The sequence below is a fragment of the Ursus maritimus genome, unplaced genomic scaffold (genome assembly GCF_017311325.1).
Source record: "Ursus maritimus isolate PB19 unplaced genomic scaffold, ASM1731132v1 scaffold_28, whole genome shotgun sequence".
Lineage (NCBI taxonomy): Eukaryota > Metazoa > Chordata > Mammalia > Carnivora > Ursidae > Ursus > Ursus maritimus.
This window is the reverse complement of record NW_024425341.1, coordinates 4,535,235-4,559,735: the sequence shown is the minus strand read 5'-3', so window position 1 is coordinate 4,559,735 and position 24,501 is coordinate 4,535,235. Positions and strand designations below refer to the sequence as shown.

The following is a 24,501-nucleotide window of genomic DNA, read 5'->3' as shown; positions in this document are numbered from 1 at the left end:
TCAATAATCACTCTCAATGTGAATGGCCTAAATGCTCCCATAAAACACCACAGGGTTGCAGATTGCAAAAAAGACATGACCCATCCATACGCTATCTTAAAGAGACTCATTTTGAACCTAAAGATACATCCAGACTGAAAGTGAAGGGATGGAGAACCATTTTTCATGCCAACAGACCTCAAAAGAAAGCTGGGGTAGCAATTCTCATATCAGACAGATTAGATTTTAAACTACAGACTGTAGTTAGAGATACAGAAGGACACTATATTATTTTTAAAGGATGTATCCAACAAGTGGATATGAAAATTATAAATATCTACGCCCCCAATAGGGGAGCAGCTAGATACACAAGCCAAGTCTTAACCAGAAAAGAGAGACATATAGATAATAATACATTAATAGTAGGGGACCTCAACACTCCACTCTCAGCAATAGACAGATCACCTAAGCAGAAAATAAACAAAGAAGCAAGAGCTTTGAATGATATACTGGACCAGATGGACCTCATAGATATATACAGAACACTACACTCCAGAACAATAGAATACTCATTCTTTTCGAATGCACATGGAGCTTTCTTCAGAATAGACCATATACTGGGTCACAAAACAGATCTCAACTGATACCAAAAGACTGAGATTATTCCCTGCATATTCTCAGACCACAATGCTTTGAAACTGGAACTCAATCACAAGGAAAAATTTGGAAGAAACTCAAACACTTGGAAACTAAGAACCATCCTGCTTAGGAATGATTGGGTAAACCAGGGAATTAAAGAAGAACATAAGCAATTCATGGAAACTAATGAGAATGAAAACACATCAGTCCAAAACCTATGGGACACTGCAAAGGCAGTCCTAAGGGGAAAATACATAGCCATCCAAGCCTCACTCAAAAGAATAGAGAAATCTAAAATGCAGTTTTTATATTCTCACCTCAAGAAGCTGGAGCTGGAACAGAAGAACAGGACTAACCCACACCGAGAAGGCAGGTGATCAAGATTAGAGCAGAGATCAATGAATTAGAAACCAGGAACACAGTAGAGCAGATCAACAGAACTAGAAACTGGGTTCTTTGAAAGAATAAATAAGATTGATAAGCCACAGGCCAGACTTATCCAAAAGAATAGAGAAAGGGCCCAATTTAATAAAATTATGAATGAAAGGGGAGAGATCACAACCAACACCAATGAAATAGGAAGGATCATTAGAAACTTTTATCAACAGCTTTATGCCAATAAATTAAACAACCTGGAAGAAATGGATGCCTTCATGGAAACCTATAAATGACCAAGACTGAAACAGGAAGAATTTGATTATTTAAACAGACCGATTAATTATGAAGAGATTGAAGCAGTGATCAAAAACCTCCCCCAAAACAAGAGTCAAGGGCCTGATGGATTCCCCGGGAATTCTACCAAACATTCAAAGAAGAAATAATACCTATTCTCCTGAAGCTGTTTTAAAAATAGAAACAGAAGGAAAATCTAAACTCATTCATGAGGCCAGTATTACCTTGATCCCCAAACCAGGCAAAGACCCCATCAAAAAGGAGAATTACAGACCAATATCCCTGATGAATATGGATGCCAAAATTCTCAACAAGATTCTAGCTAATAGGATCCAACAGTACATTAAAAGGATTATCCATCATGACCAAGTGGGATTCATCCCTGGGATGCAAGGGTGGTTCAACATTCTCAAATCGATCAGTGTGATAGATCATATCAACAAGAAAAGAGTGAAGAACCATATGATCCTCTCAACTGATGCAGAAAAAGCATTTGACAAAATACAGCATCCTTTCCTGATTAAAACACTTCAGAGTGTAGGAATAGAGGATACATTCCTCAATCTCATAAAAACCATCTATGAAAAGCCTACAGCAAATATCATTCTCAACGGGGAAAAGCTGGAAGCCTTTCCCTTAAGATCAGGAACACGACAAGGATGCCCACTCTCATCATTATTATTCAACATAGTACTAGAAGTCCTTGCAACAGCAATCAGACAACAAAAAGGGATAAAAGGTATCCAAATTGGCAAAGAAGTCAAACCGTCTCTCTTCGCAGATGACATGATACTCTACATGGAGAACCCAAAAGACTCCATCCCCAAACTACTAGAACTTATAGAGCAATTCAGTAACGTGGTGGGATACAAAATCAATGCTTAGAAATCAGTTGTATTTCTATACACGAGCAATGAGACTGAAGAAAGAGAAATTAGGGTATCCATTCCATTTACAATAGCACCAAAAACCATACGTTTTCTCAGAATTAACTTAACCAGAGACATAAAGGATCTGTATTCTAGAAACTACAAATCACTCTGGAAAGACATTGAAGAAGACACAAAAAAAATGGAAAAATATTCCATGCTCATGGATCAGAAGAATAAACATAGTAAAATGTCTATGCTACCCAGAGCAATCTACACTTTCAATGCCATCCCAATCAAAATACCAATGACATTTTTCAAGGAACTGGCACAAATGGTCCTAAAATTTACGTGGAACCAGAAAAGGCCCCGAATCGCCAAGGAATTGTTGAAAACGAAAAACAAAGCTGGGGGTACCATGTTGCCGATTTCAAGCTATACTACAAAGCTGTGATCACAAAGACAGGATGGTACTGGCACAAAAATGGACACATAGACCAACAGAACAAAATAGAGAACCCAGAAATGGACCCTCGGCTCTTTGGGCAACTAATCTTTGACAAAGCAGGAAAAAACACCCAGTGGAATTTTTTCCAGTCTCTTCAATAAATGGTGCTGGGGAAATTGGAAAGCTACATGCAAAAGAATGAAACTTGACCACTCTCTCACACCATACACAAAGATAAACTCCAAATGGATGAAAGACCTCAGTGTGAGACAGGAATCCATCAAAATCCTAGAGGAGAATATAGGCTGTAACCTCTTTGACATTGGCCACAGCAACTTTTTTCATGACACATCTCCAAAGGCAAGAGAAACAAAAGAAAAAGTGAACTTGTGGGACTTCATCAATATAAAAAAGCTTCTGCACAGCCAAGGAAACAGTCAAAAAAACTTAGAGGCAGCCCACGGAATGGGAGAAGATATTTGCAAATGACACTACAGATAAAAGGCTGGTATCAAAGATCTACAAAGATCTCCTCACCTCAATACATGTGAAACAAATAATCAAATCAAAAAATGGGCAGAAGATATGAACAGACATTTTTCCAATGAAGACATACAAATGGCTAACAGACACATGAAAAAATGTTCAACATCTAGCCATCAGGGAAATTCAAATCAAAAACCACATTGAGATACCACCTCACGCCAGTTAGAATGGCAAAAATTGACAAGGCAAGAAACAACAAATGTTGGAGAGGATGTGGAGAAAGGGGATCCGTCTTACACTGTTGGTTTGAATGCAAGTTGGTACCGCCACTTTGGAAAACAGTGTGGAGGTCCCTTAAAAAGTTAAAAATAGAGCTACCCTATGATCCAGCAATTGCACTACTGGGTATTTACCCCAAAGATACAGATGTAGTGAAGAGAAGGGCCATATGCATCCCCGTGTTCATAGCAGCATTGTCCACAATAGCTGAATTGTGGAAGGAGCCGAGATGCCCTTCAACAGATGAATGGATAAAGAAGATATGGTCCATATATACAATGGAGTATTACTCAGCCATCAGAAAGGACTACTACCCAACATCTGCAGCAACATGGACGGGACTGGAGGAGACTATGCTAAGTGAAATAAGTCAAGCGGAGAAAGACAATTATGATATGGTTTCACTCATTTATTGAACATAAGAAATAGGAAGACCGGTAGGAGAAGGATGGGAAGAATGAAGGGGGATAAACAGAAGGGGGAATGAACCATGAGAGACTGTGTACTCTGGGAAACAAACTGAGGGCTTCAGAGGGGAGGGGGTTGGGGGATTGGGATAGGCCAGTGATAGATATTAAGGAGGGCACATATTGCATGGTGCACTGGTTGTTATATGCAAATAATGAATCATGGAACATTGCATCAAAAACCAGGGATGTACTGTATGGTGACTAAGATAACAAAATAAAAATTATAAAAAATAAATGTAAAAAAAATTAAAAATAGTAAAAGGCAACACAAGAAAAAAATTGTTAAAGAGGACCCTTTAAGGAAAGGAGAAACTGAATGTGAGTATATAGATAGGAACACAAAAGTAGTAAAAATGAATAATTTTGTAAAGAATCAGTGAAGGAACTCACACACAAAGGATATAACATATAATAATATCTACCTAAGACATAGAGAGGTGAAGAGAAAAGAATGAGTTCAAACTTAAGCAATGATTAACTTACTATAGACTGCTATATGCAGAAGTTATATACAAACCTAATAGTAACCATATATCAAAAACCACTAATAAACATGCAAAAAATAAAGAGAAAGAAGTCCAAATATATCACTAAAGACAATCAGCAAAACATGAAATTCAAGAAAAGATGAGAAAATCTTTAGAAACAACCACAAAACTAGTAATAAAATGGAGATAAACATGTTTATCAATAATTATTTTGAATGTTAATGGATTATATGCTCCACTCAAAAGATATAGGGTGACAATGCATAAAAAACAACACCCATCTATATGCTGCCCACAAGAGGTATATTTTAGACCTAAGGACAAATGCAGATTGAAAGTGAGAGGATGGAGAAACATCTATCATGCAAATGGATATCAAAAGAGAGCTGTAGTAGCAATGTTTGTATAGGAAAAAGTAGGTTTTAAAACAAAGACTGTAACAGGAGACAAAGAAGGACACTACGTAATAATAAAAGAGACAATCCAGCAAGAAGATGTAACAATGGAAAGTATTTATGCACACAACGTAGGAGCAACAAAATATATAAAACAGTGAATAACAAACATAAAGGAACTAGTTGGTAATAATACAATAGTAATAGGGGACTTTCACACACCACTTATATTGATGGACAGATAGCGCAAACAGAAATACAACAAAGAAACAGTGGCTTTGAACGACACACTGGATTAGACATATTTAACATATATATATATTCAGAATATTCCATCCTAAAACAGCAGAGTACACATTCTTTTCAAGTGCACATGGAACATTCTTCAGAATAGATCACATTAGCCCACAAAACAAACGTCAACACATTCAAGAAGATCAAAGCCATATTGTGCATCTTTTCTGACCACAAAGTTATGAAACTAGAAGTCAACCAAAGAAAAAAATCTGGAAAGTCCACAAATACACAGAGGTGAAATAATACACTCCTAAACAGTGATTGAGTCAACCAGTAAATAAAAGAAGAAATAAAAAAGTACATGGAAGCAAATGAAAATGAAATCACAACAGTCCAAAACCCTGGGAAGCAGAAAAAGTGGTTCAAAAAAGGACATTTACACCAATACAGGCCTACCTCAAGAAGCAAGAAAAATCTCAAACAGCTTAAGCTTATACGTATAAGCGCTAGAAAAAGAAAAACAAATGAAGCTAAAATCCAGCAGAAGAGAAATAATAATTAGAGCAGAAATCAATGATATAGAAATAAAAAAACACATAGATTATTAATCAAGAAATCATTTTCATTAAGAAAATGAGGACAATGTTATCAATAATTTTGAAAACAGAAAAAACATACCATTATAGCACTTTAATGACACTGCTAACTTCACAAGACTATTTTATAGAGATGCTTTCAATATTTGTGGTATTATTGTCATATTTTGAGTAGCACAAGAATTTTTTATATACAGACACAAAAGACAACATAGGCTTATGAATAAAAATTTATCTTTATAGGACAAAGTATAAAATTATTGTAATTGAACATGCTAGACTTAATCCACTTTAAAAGTCTAGTTATAAATCCTGAAATCCACTTTAAAAGTCTAGTTATAAATTATATGTTTATTAAAAATAAGAATCTTGCATTTCAAAAAATATCAATATTTTCCACATCCTGTGATGAGAGCACACTTTGCTTCCATTCAACACAATGCTCTTATATCTGCTGTCAACATAAATATGTGTCACACAGAGTCTTGGAAGTACACTTTTAATCAAATAATATACCATAAATGATGTACTATAACTAGTAGTTTTATAATAAATTTCTATTTGCAGAATTCTGGTTTCTATGCATTTTTAAAAGTAAAGAATGCATTAAAAAAGTATTTGTGTCTGGGGTCGCCTAGGTGGCTCAGCTGTTAAGCATCTGCCTTCGGCTCAGGTCATGATCCCAGGGTCCTGGGATTGAGCCCCGCGTCTGGCTTCCTATTCTGTGGGAAGCCTGATTCTCCCTCTCACACTCCCCTTGCTTGTGTTCCCTCTCTCACTGTCTCTCTCTGTCAAATAAATAAAAAAAATCTAAAAAAACCAAAAAACAGGGGTGCCTGGGTGGCACAGCGGTTAAGCGTCTGCCTTTGGCTCAGGGCGTGATCCTGGTGTTGTGGGATCGAGCCCCACATCAGGCTCTTCCGCTATGAGCCTGCTTCTTCCTCTCCCACTCCCCCTGCTTGTGTTCCTTCTCTCACTGGCTGTCTCTATCTCTGTCAAATAAATAAATAAAATCTTTAAAAAAATAAAACATAAAATAAAAAAAACAAAAAACAAAAAGAAAAACCCAAAATCTTAAAAAAAAGTATTTGTGTTTGAAAATGTTTTTAAAAATAATTATTATTTGTGTGAGGGGAATTGTAATTATTTAGCAACAAAGAAAATATAGTTATTTTTAAATAAAAAAATACCAAAATATCAATGTGATACATACATCCAAATATAATTTTCCCACAATAACATAACACACATTACTACTGTTATAACATTTTTCATCCTCCTTAGTTAAGAATAGACCTACTCTTCACTGGAAGCTCAGAATAGCAGCAGTGCTTAGCATCCTTGAGTCTCCTAGATAGTTATGATCAAAGTCTCTAGCAATTCTGAACGATTTCCCAAAATTCTCAATGTAAATTTAATCACATTGCTTCCTAATCTCAACTAACATAAAATAAGAGGAAGTTTAAGATCTTCACATACCCAAGTTTTTCCTTATGAATCTAGACTACTCAAATACCATCAGTGAACTCCCATATATTGTTTTTTTTTTTTAGATTTGGATAAAATAGAACTATAATTCCAAAGAAGAAAAAATGCATGATCATATCTATTGACAAANATAAATATATATATAGAGAGAGAGAGAGACAGAGAGAGAGAGAGAGAGGGAGGGACTACCAAGGGGGGAAAAAAAAAAAGCTGTCCCTTTTCACAGATGACATCATTGTCTACACACAAAATCTTAAGGAATCTACAAAAAAGTTCCAAAACGAATAAATGCATCAGCAAGGTTTTGGATGCAAGTTAGATATATTAAAAACCACATTTCTGTATACTAACAACAATGAAAAATTAGATAAAAAAACACAGTACTTCTCCCAAGTGAATAAAATACTTAGCTATAAATCTGACAAAAGATGTATAGGATGTATATCTTGAAAATTATTTTAAAAAAAGTCAATAGCTACATAAATAATTTAAAAGGCTTACCATATTCATGGTATGGTAGATTCAATACAGTAAAAATATCAATGCTTCCCAAACTGAACTGCAGTTTTAACACAATTCTTATTAAAATTCCAGAAAATATTTTATTGTCTGTTATTAAGTTTATTTTAAAATTTATATGGAAAAATGCAGGACTTAGAATAGCTAAAACATTTTGAAAAAGGGAAGTAAAATGAGAAGATTCAGTCTACCTATTATTAAGGCTTATTACATTACTGAACTAATCAGGAAAATATATTTGTGGGTAGAGATAGGTAGGTAGATCAATGTAACAGACTACATAACCCCAAAATAGATGCACAAAAATACCCCAATTTAAATTTTATAAAGGTACAGAAAAAAGAACCTCAACCTAAACCTCACACCTTATAAAAAAGTTAACAATACAGCAAAGACTTACTGTAAAACTCATTATACATTTTTAGAAAAAAAAATTAAAACATGGAAGAATATCTTCATGACCTAGGGCTGGATGAAGTTATTAGACTTGACACTAAAAGCATAGTCTATAAAAAGAAAAATTGATAAACTGGACATCATGAAAATTAAAAGCTTAAAAAAAAAACAAGCTACAGGGGCGCCTGGGTGGCACAGTGGTTAATCGTCTGCCTTCGGCTCAGGGCGTGATCCCGGCATTACGGGATCGAGTCCCACTTCAGGCTCTTCCGCTATGAGCCTGCTTCTTCCTCTCCCACTCCCCCTGCTTGTGTTCCCTCTCTCGCTGGCTGTCTTTCTCTGTCGAATAAATAAAATCTTTAAAAAAAAAAAAACAAGCTACAGAATAGAAGAAAACATCTGCAAACTTGAGTGTACTATTTATAAAAAACAAAAACCAACATCTTTTAAAAAGGTAATCATGAGTAAACGTTTTACTGAGAAGACTGTATTGATGGTATATAAACACATTAAAAAAGTGTTGAATATAATTAACCATTAGAGAAATGGAAATTAAAAGCACAGATGTCCATACACATGTATCAAAATAGCAAAAATAAAAAATAGTGATAACACCAAATACTGGTCCAAATGTGGAGAAACTTTATCACTCACATATTGCTGGTGGAAAAGTAAATGGCATAGCAACTCTGGCAAAGATTCTATCAGGTTCTTACAGAATCAGACATGTATTTCTCATGTGAACCATAAATTGCACTCTTGGGCACTTATGTTAAGGCACTAAAACCTTTATTATCTCAGTTTCTATGAGTCAGGGAACTTATGATATAGATTGCTGCTTTGCTTCAGAAGTATCACAAGGTTTCTATTAGAGTGTCAGCCAGTTTCACCGGAAAGTGAAATCTCTGGCAGATCTGCTTATTGTCTTGTAGTTGTTGGCAGGCTATTAGATTGACATCCTCACTTCCTCCAGGGCTGTTGGCTAAAAGCCATACTCAGTTCCTTCCTATGCATTCCTTTCCTACCTGGGAGTTTGTCTTATAAAAGCAAGCAATCCAAGAACGTAAAAGGGAGAGAGAAAGAAAGAAAGAGTTCAATCCTGGTGGAATGAGAGATAATATCTTCCATAATTTAATGGCAGAAGTGATTGAGATACTCTATTTGTGAGAAGCAAGTCACTAGATCCATCCCTCACACAACAGTGCAAAGTGAAGGGGTATTTTACAAGGAAATGAATAAGGGAAGGTGAATTCATTGTGGTGCAATTCAAAAACAGATTGCACAGTCCATCCTTTATCTTCTAATGTTACATATACTTAACACAAGCAAACTACATCTATGCCCAAGGTTTCCAAATTCTCATCCGTTATAACACCATTCAAAGTTTATTTCTTCATCTAAATTAGCTCCAGCTGTGGATTAGATTTCTGCTTATATTTCCTTAAGTACAGCTCTTCCATCTGAAGTCTGTGAAACTAAAGAGTTATCTGTCCCCAACACCACCAGTATGCAATAGTAGGATAGGAAGAGGATAATTTGTATAAACATTTCTATTCAAAAGGTCAAGGAGATGGCACATAAAAAGGAGTCACTAGTTCATAGCAATTCTGATCCAGCAGGTCAAATGTTGGGAATTTCTTAGTTTAGTTTCAAGGTGTGTGAATCATCATATTGGGCTCTTGATTCTGCCCTCTCAGATCTTGTTTTGGTGGCTAAGTCTTCCTTTCTTTTTCATTAAAAGTAGCATGTTTATAGCTGAGCAACTGTCTCAGCCTATTTCCTACCAGTAAAATTTGAGAAGTCCAACAATCTCTTTTTATTTATTATTCTTTGTCCCTGTCATTCTTGCTGGCAGTGAGTCTGCTGATATATCTCAAAAACTGTGTGGACCTCTTGTGAATCTCACGGGAGTTCATTCTGTTAGACAAAAGCCACACTCACAATTCTCTTCAAAATAAGCTTTTTTTATCTTTGGGTTCTTGCTGAGATAGCTGAAAGACAAAACCCTCAGGCTTTTAGAGGCCACTTTTTTTTTTAATATGATCTGTGGGGCACGCCCTTAATCTCTAAGAAGCACAACTGGTTAATCGAGCAACACTCGTATCCCTTGATGTTTTTGAACTCTTACTTAATGTTTGTACAGTCTCAATCTTGACTTCATCTTAAGACCCTGTTTTCCCGACAGTTCTTGGAAATCACTTAATTTTTACTGTATTTTTGCTGGGTCAAGAGATTGGGAATTTCCAAAATCATTGACTCGTTTTTTAACAATTTCTTCTCTCAATTTATTATTTTTTGTCAAATTTTATTATAAGCATCAAAAATAAGCCAGTTTAGATCACCAAGTTGATTAGATACATGTTCTGCTTTTCACATACTGTAGAAGAAAATGTGCTAAGCTTCGTTCCCCTAAAAAAAATGAGTCCTCTCTCCTCCAGTTTTCAATAATGTATTCCTAGTACCTCTTGAGCCTTCAACATCAAATTTCTCAAAGTCCAAAGTTCTACTAATGGTCTGTTTCAGGCAATAGCTTCATCTATCATGGTTTTCAAAATTCTTCTAGCCCCCACACGATTCCTATTTCTACAGTCACACCCACATTTTTAGTTATTTGATACAACTGTACCATATTTCTAGGTGCCCAAATCTCTATCACTTATATATTGCTGTATAACATATAACCCACAGAATTAGTAGCATTAAACAGCACACATCTAGCATATCAGAGTTTCTGCGGGTCAGGAATCCAAGTGTATATTAGCTGAGTTCTCTCTTCGGTCTCTGACAAAGCTAAAATCAAGGTATCATCTGGGATTACTGTCTCATCTGAAAGTCTGACTTGAAAGTATTTTCTCTTCATGTTGTTTTTGGCAGAATTCAGTTTCTTTTTTTTTTTTAACAGTATATATTTTATAATTTATTTTTCTTAACATAAAATGTATTATTTGTTCCAGGGGTGCAGGTCTGTGATTCATTAGTCTTACACAATTCACAGTGCTCAACATAACAGATACTTTCCCCAATGTCCATCACTCAGCCACCTCATCCCTCCCACCCCCCTCCACTCCAGCAACCCTCAGTTTGTTTCCTGAGATTTCAGTTTCTTACAGACTATTAAACTGAGAGTCTCACTGCTTCATTGGCCCATGATTGCTTTTCCATGTGGGCTTCTCCATCATGGTAGCTTGTTTCAGCAAAGTAAGCAATCTGAGAAGGCAAGAGAGAGAACGTCTGCAAAACAGAAGTCACTCTTTTTTAAACTAATCTTTTAAGTGACATCCTATAACTTTTGCCATAATCCATTTGTTAGAAACAAAGTTTCCCCAAGGGAATAGGATTGCTGGCCCCAGGTATAACAATTTGCTAGGGCTTCTGTAAGATGGTGGCACATGAATATCCTGAAACCACAACCTCTTATGGAGACACCAATTCTACAGCTACATATGGATCATACCTCTGAAAAAGATTTGAGAACTAGATAAACTGTATCTCCATAACAGAGGATACAAAGACCATATCAAAATGGGTAGGAAGGCAGAGATACCATCTCACCAAAAACTGCCCTGAGATGGAATCCTACAATAGGGATGGATCTCACCAATCTAGTGTTTCCCCTGGAGCAGCAAGGGGTTGGTGCCCCCACATTAGTCATCTCAACCCTTGGGATCTGCGCTGGCAACACAAACCCCCTAAATGTATGGCTTAGAAAACCAAAGCGGCTGGTGACCAAGGGACTCAAAGTCTTATACAAACCTGAGATTCACCTTTTAAAGAACTTACGAATGGTCTCACTCAATCAAAATCCAGCAAAACCAAACAAACAAAAACAAACAAAAAATCCCCTAGCAGTTTGAAACAAATTATGAATATATGTGAAGGAGATTCATTTGCTAATTCAAAAGTCTCTGGTGGAGGAGAATTCCCTGGAGTCAGAGGCACTGGCAGATACCATTTTTGCACTCTGCACCTATCCTGTTAGCACAGGGGGGAAGTTCAGATACAGTCCATTCCCTCCACCTTGCTAAGACAGGACAAGGCCAGCATTCAAGTACTATTCTACTCCCCTACTGAAGTCCGGTTGTGAAGGCAGTTGTAGTTTCCTACAATTCTCCCTGTAACTCCCTGTAACTCTCCCTCTGGCTGCCTCAGGCAAGTGAACATGAACAGTCATGGCATTCTCATGCTCATAAAGTCAGTAAGCATGGACAATTATGACTCTGCTCTTTGGCTAGGGCTGGTGAGAGCAAGGGGCTGTGGCATTCTCCCACTCTGAAACTAAAGCCAGCATACACACACAGACAAGGACTCTCAGCGGCATCCTGACCTATGGAAATGTGCAGTTAAGATACATTATCACTACCTTTCTTAAGCCAGCAAACATGCTCCAATCCCTATACTCTCCAGCTGTATATCTAATCCAGTAGGCATGGATAATCCACACAGGGAATGCCCTTTGATCTACCTGGCTCTGATGGCCAAGGAGAACGNNATTCCTGAGCTCCATGGGAATGTGACAATTGGAAATACAGTTCTTGGTTGGTCACCACACCCAGGTTACTATACAGACAACAGACTGAAACACAACCCCAGTCTTCCTGAGGAAAAAGCCTATTCATGAAGTATGGAGCTTCAGCCTGAGGGACAGTCTTCAAATTTCCTCCACATATAGAGGCTAAGGAACCACTCCAGGGAATGTAAGCAGGGAGACACCATCCTTGTGCACACTCTGGGCCTCACTAAAGCTCAAAGAGACCTCCCAGAAAGGGGCATATACACTTATCTGTAACCTCAATTTTTGCAGCTATCACCCAAAGGACACTTCCAGATCTCCTGGACTGGACACCAGCAGGGATTATAACTGCAGTCCCACAGGACTGTACATATATGTTCATATTTTACATATTTACATATTTGCCTAAGGGTCTGGATTCCAATCAACCTGAAACTAGGTGCTAAATGAGATTCCTCTCATGGAATACTGACAGGTCTTGGCAAACTCTCAAAAATAGGGATGAACCAAGAATAAATCAGGTGGTGAGACAATCACAAAGGTTTGAGAGATAATCAAGAGCTAGGGTAAAGTTGAAAAAGAAAGTTGATCATGTACACAAAGCCACCCCTTCAAGATTGAGAGAAGTAGCTGTTTTATTTAATACATAGAAATAAACACAGAGAATCAAGCAAAATTAGGAAACAGAGAACTATAATCCAAAATAAAGAACAAGAAAAAAAAAAACACAGGAAAAGACTCCTAAATGATATGAAGATAAGTAAACTACCAGATAAGGGATTCAAAGTAATGGTCATAAAATGCTCACTGAACTTGGGAGAAGAATGCATGAACATAGTGAGAAAGTCAACAACAACAAAAAAGAGAAAATGTAAGAATACCAAATAAAAGTCACAGAGCGAAGCATACAATAACTAAAAAAATTCACAAGAGGTTTTAACAACAAACTGGGTAAAGCAGAAGAATGGATTAGCAAGCTGGAAGACAAAACAATGGAACTCATCCAGACAGAACAGCAAAACAAACAAACAAACAAAACAAAACAAAAACTTTAAAAAATGAAGAAAACTTAAGAGACCTTTGAGATAACATGAAGCAAAATAACTTTTTCATTATTGGTGTTCCAGAAGGGGAACAGAGAGACCAAGGGACAGAAAACTTATTTGAGAATATAACAACTGACATTTTTCCTAACCAAGGGAAGGAAACAGACATCCAGGTCCAAGAAGCTCAGAGAGTTCCAAATAAGATGAACCTAAAGCAATCCACTCCAAGACACATCATAATTAAAATGATTCAGCAGTTGCACTATTGTGTGTTTACCTAAAGAATACAAAAATACTAATTCAAAGGGATAAATGCAGCCTAATGTTTATAGCGGCATTATCTGTAATAGCCAAACTATTGAAACAGCCCAAGTGTCCATCAACTGCTGAATGGATAAAGAAGATGTGGTATATATATATATACATATATATATATATATATATATATACACACATATATACTATGGAATATTATTCAGCCATAAAAGAATGAAATGTTGTCATTTGCAGCACATGAATGGAGCTAGATATACCATGTTTAGTGAAATAAGTCAGTCAGAGAAAGAGAAATACCATATGATTTCACTCATATGTGGAATTTAAGAAACAAAACAAATGATTATAGGGCAAACCAAGAGAAAGACTCTTAACTATAGAGAACAAACTGATGGTTATCAGAGGAGAGGTGAGTTGGAGGATGTGTTAAATAGGTGACAGGGATAAGGAGTGCACTTGTGATGAGCACCAGGTATTGTAGTAAGTGTTGAATCACTAAATTATATGCCTGAAACTAATATTACACTGTATGTTAAATAACTGGAATTTAATAAGTTAAAAGAAAATTAAGAACAAAAACAAAAATAAAATGTGAAAAGTTAAAGAAGAGAATCTTAAAAGCAGCAAGAGAAAACCAAATTGTTATGTACATAGAAAACCTCATTAGGCTATCAGTGATTTCTCAGTAAGGATTTTTTTTCAGGCCATGAAGAAGTAGCATGACATTCAAAGCGCTGAAAGGAAAAAAAAAATCTATCCAAGAATACTCTAACCACCAAGATTATCATACAGAATTGAAGAAATGGTAAAGAGTTTTCAAGACAAGCAAAAACTAAAGGAGTTTGTCATTACTAAACCAACCTTACAAGCAATGCTAAAGGAACTTATTAAAGCTGAAAATAAATAACAGTAATTAATAACAGGAAAACATACAGAAGTAAAAATCTCACTGCAAAAAATAAATAAAATAAAGGTAGTCGATTAAGAGTTATAAAGCTGGGGCGCCTGGGTAGTGCAGTCATTAAGCGTCTGCCTGCGGCTCAGGGCATGATCCTGGCGTTCTGGGATCTAGTCCCACATCGGGCTCCTCTGCTGGGAGCCTGCTTCTCCCTCTCCCACTCCCCTGCTGTGTTCCCTCTCTCGCTGGATGTCTCTCTGTCAAATAAATAAATAAAATCTTTAAAAAAAAAGTTATAAAGCTATTATGAATGTTAAAAGATAAAAGTAGTAAAATTAACTAAAGCTGCAAATTAGTTAAGGGATACATACAATAAAAAAGATGTAAAATGTGGCATCAAAAATGAAATGTGGGGAGCAAAAATTTAGAGTTTTAGAATTTCTTCAAATTTAAGATGCTATACACAGGAAGATACATGTAAACCTTATGATAACCAGAAGGCAAAAATTGATAGTAAAAACACAAAAGAAAATGATAAATAAATGTAAACACAGCACTTAAGGAAGCCATCAAAACACCAAAGGAGAACAGAAAGAAAACAAGAAAAATTACAATAACAGCCAGAAAACAATGAATGAAATAGGCATAAGTACATATGTGTAAATAACTACATTATATGTAAATGGTCTAAATACTTTAATCAAAAGGCAGAGAGTTACTGATTGGATAAAATAACAAAACACATCTATATATTGCCTATAAGGAACTTATTTTAGAAGTAATGACACTGACATACTGAAAACATAGAAATGAAAAAAGGTAGCTTAGGCAAATGGAAACAAAAAGAAAGCTGGTATAGCTATATCCATATCAGACAAATAGACTTCTTTTAAATTTTAATTCCAGTTAACATACAGTATTACATTAGTTTCAGCTGTACAATATAGTGATTCAACAGTACCATAGGTTACTCAGTGTTCATTAAGTATAGTCTTAACAGACAAATAGACTTTAAACAAAGGCTATAATAAAAGACAAAGAGAGGCACTATATAATAATAAAGGGGTATATCAAGCAAGAAGGTGTAATATTTATAAATATATATACACCCAATATAGAAACACCAAAAACATAAAGCAAATATTAATAGAACTAAAAGGAGAGACTGAGATACAATAAAAGTAGGACACTTTAACATCCCACTAAAATCAATGAATGCATCATCCAGACAGAAAAATCAAAAAAGGAAACCTTAGCATTAAACATCACATAGGCCAGATGGGCCAGATGCAATCCCTATCAAATCACCAAAGCATTCATTATCAAAATGGAAAAAGAAAACAATTCTAAAATTTGTATGGAATCACAGATGACAGTGAACTGACAAAACAATCCACAAAAAGAACAACAAAGCTGGAGATACCACACTTTTTATTTCCAAACTAGACTACAGAGCTATAGCAAATAAAACAGCATGGTGCAGAAATCAACATAGGCATATAAATCAATAGAATGGAATAGGGAGCCTATGCATATATGGTCAATTAATTTACAATAAAGGAGACAAAAATATACATCAGGAAAGTACAATGTCTTCACAATATGCTGTTGGGAAAGCTGACAGCTACATGCAAAAGAATAACACAGGACCACCATCTTAACATGTACAAAGATTAACTCAAAATGTATTAAAGACTTGAATGTAATATCTGAAACCATAAAATTCCTAGAAGGAAACATAGGTGGTAAGCTCCTTGACACAGTCTTAAAGATTTTTTGGAATCTGACATCAAAGGCAAGAGAAACAAAAGCAAAGTAAACAAATGGGACTACATCAAACTAAAAAGCTTTTGCACAGTGAAGGAAACCACCTGCAAAATAAAAAGGCAACCTACTGAAGAGAGATATTTCCAGATCATATGTACAATAAGGGGCTCAGATAAAAAATATATAAAGAACTCATACAACTCAATAACAGAAAAAATTCTGATTAAAAAATGGAAAAAAGGATCTGAATACATTTTTCCAAAAAGGGTATAGACATGGCCAACAGGCACATGAAAAGATGCTCAACATCACTACTCATCAGGGTAATACAAATCAAGACTACAATGAGGCATCATCTTACAATTGTCAGAATGGCTAAAATCAAAGACAAGGAATAAGTGTTGGTGAGGATGTGGAGAAAAGGAATATTTTGTGCACTATTGGTAAGAATGTAAATTGGTGCAACCCCTATGAGAAGGAGTATGGAGTTTCCTATATTAAAAATAGAACTACCATATGACCTAGTAATTTCACTATTGGATATCTATCTGAAGAAAATAAAAATAAAAGCGCTAATTCAAAAAGGTACACCTCTGTTCATTGCAGCATTAGCCAAGATATGGAAGCAACCCAAATATCCATCCATAAATGAATGGATAAAGATGTGGTATAGATATACAACGCATTACTACTTAACCACAAAAAAATAATGAAATCTTGATACGTGTGACAATGTGGATGAAACTTAAGGGTATTATGCGAGTGAAATAAGTCAGAGAGAGTAAAACAATTACTGTATGATTTTGCCTATGTGTGGAATCTAAAAAACAAAACAATCAAAATAAAACCCAGACTTACGGTCACAGAGAACAGACTGGTGGTTGTCAGAGGGGAAGGATTTGTGTAGGACAAAAGAGATGAAGGGGATTAAGAATAAGCATAGAGGTATAAAACAAGTCATGAGGATATAATGCACAGCATAACGAATATAGTCAGTAATGTATTAACTTTGTAGGTGATGGACTGTAGACTTATTGTGGTGATCATATCACATGTGTACAATGTCAAATTATTATGTTGTACACCTGAAACTAATATAAGATTTATGTCAAACATACCTCAATAAAAAATAAATGAACATACAGTATAAAATTAAAAAAGAATTGGCTAATCGATTCACCATTTCAAGGTTTTGTTTTATTTTTAATTGAACAAGTAAGTTTGAATGTCATTTATATGTAGCACACTGATTTACAATTGCTGCTTTAAATCTCAGATGCCTTATAATTTCTGGAATGTATGCACTTGTACTTCCACATTGACTAACAGCCTCTGAACCATCTTTGTTCTCCCTTTATTTTATGATCTCATGAGTGTAAATGCTTGTATGTATGTATACATGCATATGGACATAAGCTTGTACATCACTGTAACCATGCTTTCCCAGTATGGACTTCTTGTTTGGTTCTTCCAAAACTCTCACACTTATACTTTGATTATAAATGTAAACAGGAGCTTTAAGAAATTAAAAAAATAAATTAAAATGAAATCTCAGTTATGTTTCTTTGTGAAGCAGGAAAAACTAAAAGCTCAGAATTCTATGATTAAAATGTTATAATTCAAAAATTTAATGAAAAATCACCTCTCATTTTAGTCGAATGTTGTGCTTAAAACACATACATACCTTCTCATATGAGGATCGAGGATAGGTTATAACATCCAAAAAGCAAAGTTATTGGGTAACTGAGGCCTAGTTTAATTATCTTTTCAATATTGTATGTGAAATAATTGGCAGCACCAGGTTCAAATCATTCAGTGTACAGGTGATAATCATCATGGAATATAGTGTTTGATAATTACATAATTTAACACAGCTAAATATAAATGAACATATTTTGTTACCATTTGTGTACCACAAAGAGTGCCATCAGCCACATAGGCATAATCTCTTCCACCTGAACTCACTGATGACCCAGGAGTTATAGATAGGCATACATGCCCTTGAATATGTGAATAAACTGCAGATTGAACATCATTTTTATAAGTTTTCTCACGTGGCCAGACACAAGCTAATTTTCCACAGAGAACATCCCTGAAATGAAAAATAAAATTCCTTATCATTTTGTCTTTTAATGATACCAACTTCCAAATAAGTATTATATTACATGAATGTTGTTTAATAGATGGTATAAAGCTGACAGAAGATGGCAGAAAAAAAATGCCAAGATAACATTATCCTATGGTGCACAACTGAATACAACCTGATTAGTGCTGTAAATGAATCGAATACTGTACACTAAACTCAAATTTGCAGTCGTAACTTCATTTATTTCAGAACTCAACTTTTTGTCTAGCCTCCAGTTGACCTAGAGCATTCATCATATTTTACCACATAATTTTTTTTTTTTAAAGATTTTATTTATTTATTCGACAGAGATAGAGACAGCCAGCGAGAGAGGGAACACAAGCAGGGGGAGTGGGAGAGGAAGAAGCAGGCTCATAGCGGAAGAGCCTGATATGGGGCTCGATCCCATAACGCCAGGATCACGCCCTGAGCTGAAGGCAGGCGCTTAACCGCTGTGCCACCCAGGCGCCCCACCACATAATTTTTTTAAATAATAATTTTTTATTATGTTATGTTAGTCACCATACAGTACATCCTTAGTTCTTGATGTAGTGTTCCATGATTCATTGTTTGTGTATAACACCCAGTGCTCCACGCAATATGTGCCCTCCTTAATACCCATCACTGGCCTATCCCAATCCCCCCCTCCCCTCTGAAGCCCTCAGTTTGTTTCCCAGAGTCCATAGTCTTTCATGGTTCATTCCCCCTTCTGTTTACCCCCCTTCATTCTTCCCTTCCTTCTACTGATCTTCCTGCTATTTCTTACATTCCATAAATGAGTGAAACCATATGATAATTGTCTTTCTCTGCTTGACTTATTTCACTTAGCATAATCTCCTCCAGTCCCGTCCATGTTGCTGCAAATGTTGGGTAATTGTTCTTTCTGATGGCTGAGTAATACTCCATTGTATATATGGACCACATCTTCTTAATCCAGTCATCTGTTGAAGGGCATCTTGGCTCCTTCCACGATTTAGCTATTGTGGACAAAGTTGCTATGAACATTGGGGTGCATATGGCTCTTCTCTTCACTACATCTGTATCTTTGGGGTAAATACCCAGTAGTGCAATTGCTGAATCATATTTTACCACATTCTTTGGGAAAATTCTTCACCTGCCTCTACTTTGACATAGGTTGGCCAGTCTGGTCATTTGTTACCCAACATTTCCTGAGAGCAGCTGGTTGCATTTATTAACTCTGTGTACCTTTTGAGCCCCTTTTGTTAATGCCCATTGTCCTTGCCGTGAACTTTAATCAGTACATCTCTGTAGTATTCAGACTCTTCATTTTGATCCCAAGATTTTTCCAACATGTTGATACTTCCAGTGGTTCTGCACTTCTCTTGAGAATTAAGTAACTTTGAGATCTTTTTTATGCCACAAGCATACCAAACATTATCCCATAAACTCTTTAGCCATTCATAATCTATCACTGGATAAAATACTAGCTTCTCTAAGCCTTACAATATTCCTAGATTATGCCCTGGAAAGTAATCTATGCCATTTCTTGCTCTTGGAGTCACTCAAATCTATGAATTCTCATTTTCAATGAAAACAACTATTCTTAACTATTGGTATGTGCTTGTCAAGCATGTCATTATTATTTCTTAAAAAGTCTTCCCTTAGAAAATTTTATCCATTTGTCCTAAAAGACCGTTTTGGATTCTTTTAACATCACAAAGATTAGGTTAATGGCACAATGAGGTAAAGATTCAAGTGAAACTGGGAGCCAAAATCTAAATCTCTTTTTAAGCTTTTCTCCTTCCCAGCATAAACTGTCTTAGATTTAGATACTTCTTTTGGTTGTGATTCCATTCTCTTTCTAAGGCATCTATCTTAAGCCAGCTTTGCATAGTAGGTCTCTTTCTAGTCTGGCTATTGATTACAAACACTTGCTCCAAAGTCCTTTCTCTCAGAATTTGTGTTTATGGTTAAATTCTTGGAACTAACAGGCTTTTATTTTCTGGAAAAGAGTCACAGTCTGCTTAGAGCAGATGAATTGTGCTAGTGATTTGATTTCAGGAAAATGTATGCACCATTATTATCTCAGATGAAATCTGGATAAATCGTGCTTGCTAGAGTTTCACAGTTTCTTCCACTTTTTCTGTCCATACTTTCACAAATAATCTTAGATGAAGGGTAGTTGACATGCCTTCTGGTCATCAGGGAGAGAGATTAAGGATGGCTTATTTATCACTACCTCCTATTTTTGTTGGCATCCACTGTGGTATAACTCAGTCTGCCTGATCACTGTTGCTCTATATTGGTACCTAAGAAGGTGTGACTGATTAAATCTTGTCTTTTGGAGTTTATATGGGTCTCCTTATCAGATCTCCCCTCATCACTATTTTGTGATTCCAGACATTCTCTTTCAATCTATTAGTCTTCTTGCATTGGGGCATGGGGGAAATTCTGCATCCTCTACGTGTCAAACTTAATTTATTGTAAACTCATGTGGATGCAAAGTGGTGGATACTATCTTAGTCCCACCCAACTAGACACTTTCTTCAGCTATTTATAATCTTCATAAAGGAACTAAGTTTTTTTTTTTTTTTTTATAAACATGCTGAGTGTAGTTCTTTCTAAAGTATTTTACAATTTTTCCTGACCATGTCTTTGGAGGTTAAGGAAAATCCTGCTTCTCCCTGGAACACTAGACCCTGAATAGTTTTATATTCTCTCTCCATTCCCTTAGTTCTTGAATTTGGATCTGTATCTATTTTTTAAGCCACTTTAAGTTATCATTAACATCTACAAAGCTATACATATGTAATGTAAACAATATGATGAATTTGGGGATAAACGCACACTCATGAGTCCATCAGCATCATCAAGGACATAAACATATTCATCACTTTCCAAAGTTTCCTCCTACCTTTGTATAATTATTATTTATTAATATTGTTAATTTATTTATTAATATTAATTATCATTATATAATTTATATATAAATAATATTAGCCTTGGAAAATGACTTCAGAAGTGTTTTTTCCTCTTCTCATTTTTACAAGATTTTGACAAGGATTGGTATTAATTATTTAAATGCTTGTTAGAATTCACCAGTGGAGCCATCTGAGTCTGGAATTTTGTTTTTTTGGGATGTTTTTGATTAATGATTCAATCTCATTTGTTTTGGTTGGTTAGGATATTTTATTTGTTCATGATTCAGTTGGTAAATTGTATGTGTCTAGGTTATTTATCCTTTTCTTCTACCTTGTCCAATTTTAGGGCATATAACTGTTCATAGTTATTTCTTATGATCCTTTTTGTTTCTGTGATGTCAGTTATAACACCTTCTCTTTCAATTCTAATTTTAGCTATTTGAGTCATATTTCTTTTTTCTTAGTAGATCTAGCTAGTTGTTTGTCAATTTTACTTACTTTTTTCATAACATCAACTTTCAGTATCATTCATCTTTTCTATTGCCTTTTTAGTCTCACTTCGTTCCACTCTATGCTATTTTCTTTCTTCTACTCAAGTTATGCATAGGTTATTCTTTTTCTAGTATTTGAGGTTTAATTAGGTTGTTTATTTCAGATCTTTCTTCTATTTAATGTAGACATTTATCACAATAAATTTCCTTCTTATAACTGCTTTGCTACATCAAACATTCTGGTATGTTGTGTTTCCATTTTCATTTTTTCAAGGTATTTTTTGACTTCTCTTTTTATTTCTTCTATGACCCACTGGTTGTTCAGTAACATGTTGTTTATTTTACACAAATTTGTGAATTTTCCAGTTTTCTTCTTGTAATTAATTTTTAGTTTCATACCATTGCAGTTGGAAAAGATGTTTGATATTGTTTCTATTTCTTTAATTTATTGACTTTTTTTGTGGCCTAACATACACTCTTGTGAAGAAAGTTTATGTGCACTTAAGAAAAATGTACTCTGCTGCTGCTGGATGCAATGTTCTATAAATGTCTGTTAAGTCCATCAGTTCCAATACGTAGTTTAAAGTTGATGTTTCCTCACTGATTTTCTGTCTGGATGATCTATCCATTGTTGAAAGTGGGGTACTGAAGTCCCCTACCATTGTTGTATTGTTGTATGTTTCTCCCTTTAATCTATTGATATTTGCTTTATATACTTTGGCACTCCTAAGTTTGGTACATAAATATTTACTGTTACATTGTCTTGATGAATTGACCCCTTTATCATTACATAATGACATTTCTTTTTATAGTCTTTGGCTTAAAGTCTTCTTGTCTGATATAAGTATAGCTGTCTGCCTTTTCTCTTTTTTTTTTTTTGTTTTGTTTGTTTGTTTTGTTTTGTTTTTATTTGCATTTTGCATGGATTGCCTTTTTCTAATTTTCACTTTCACTCTGTGTGTTGTAAAGCTGAAGTCTCTTGTAGGGTCTTTTTTTTTTTTTAAGATTTTATTTATTTATTTATTTATTTATTTATTTGAGAGAGAAAGAGAGCACAAGCAGGGGAAGGGGCAGAGGGAGAAGCAGACTCTGGGCTGAGCAGGGAGCCTGAGATCATGACCTGAGCTAAAGGCAGATGCTTAACCAACTGAGCCATGCAGGCACGCCTGTTGAGTCTTGTTTTATTACCCATTCAGCCACTGTATGTATTTTGATTGAAGAACATAGTCTATTTATATTTAAAGTATTTTCTGATAGATATGGATTTACTATTGCAATTTTGTAAATTGTTTTTTGGTTGTTTTGTAATTCTTTTTTCCTCTCTTGCTGTCTCCCTCTGTGATTTGATTTGATTTTCTGTAGCTTTATGCTTTGAGTCCACATAATTCTTTTTTATCTTATGTGCATCTATTTAAGCTTTTGCTTTCTGTTTACCATGAGACTTACATAAAACAGCTTATATTTATAACAATTTTAGCTGATAAAAACTCTGAACACATAAAAAGCTCTATACATATTTACACTCCTGCACATTTATATTTTTGAGCTCACAATGTGCATTTTTTACATTATTTATAAATTAACAATGCATGGTAGTTACAGTCCTTTTTAATTCTTTTGTCTTTTAATCTTTAATTAGAGTTGTGAGTGATTTACCCTCCACTATTACCACATTAGGATATTCTGATTTTAACTATTTATTTGCTATTTCCTGTAAATTTTATTCTTGCATATGTTTTCTTTTTCTAATTAGCATCCTTTCATTTTGGCTGAAAGAGCCACATTTAGCATTTCTTGTAAGGCTGGTCTTGTGATGAACTTCAGCTTTTGATTGTCTGGAAAAATCTAACATCTCACTCTCTTCTGGCATGCAGATTTCTGCTGAAAAATCTGATAGTTTTATGGTGTTCTCTTCTATATATCAAGTTACTTTTCTCTTCATGCTTTTAAGATTCTTGTCTTGTTTTAATCTTTGACAATTTAATTTTAATGTATCTTGCTGTGGGGATTTTGGATTCATCTTTTTGTTTCCCCCCTGGGCTTTCTGAATCCCAATATCTATTTCTTTCCCCCAGGTTAGGGAAATTTTCACTCATTGTTTCTTTGAATAAGCTTTCTGTTCTTTTCTCATTCTCTTTTTATTCTGTTACTCCTATAATGTGTATAATGCTCTCTTTAATGGTGTCCTCTAAGTTCCTTAAGCAATCTTCACTCTTTTTCTCTCCTTTTTAAGACATGATGTGTCTTAAATATTGGGACAGTAAATTTGGGGTCCAAATCCTTTGCTCCTCAGGAAGAAGCTGGCCATTGGGATTTCCCTTCCAACTGCATGGTGCTGTGCCAGTGGTGGGGTTTACAGAGAGAATGTGTATCTACCTATTTCAGCATGAGTATTTTCTCATTTGCTCAATGTGTAGGAGTCTCAGGTATTTTCCGGATTTCTTTTAGAAGTAATTGCTCCATGTGTACGAGAACATTCAGTGTGTCTGTGGTAGGAGTAAAATTCCAAAGTCTTCTATGTTGCCATCTTCGAAACAAGGATTCA

At 35.3% G+C, this 24,501-nt stretch overlaps 1 protein-coding gene across 1 annotated transcript in view; it reads right to left on the bottom strand.

Annotated features, from left to right (window-relative positions):
- ADAM18 (ADAM metallopeptidase domain 18) overlaps positions 1-24,501 on the bottom strand; it is a 181,619-nt gene that overhangs the window by 54,383 nt on the left and 102,735 nt on the right. The window contains exon 16 of the mRNA XM_040643231.1: positions 18,361-18,550. Within this exon, the coding sequence (XP_040499165.1) occupies positions 18,361-18,550 (190 nt within the window). The remainder of the gene's footprint in view (positions 1-18,360; positions 18,551-24,501) is intronic.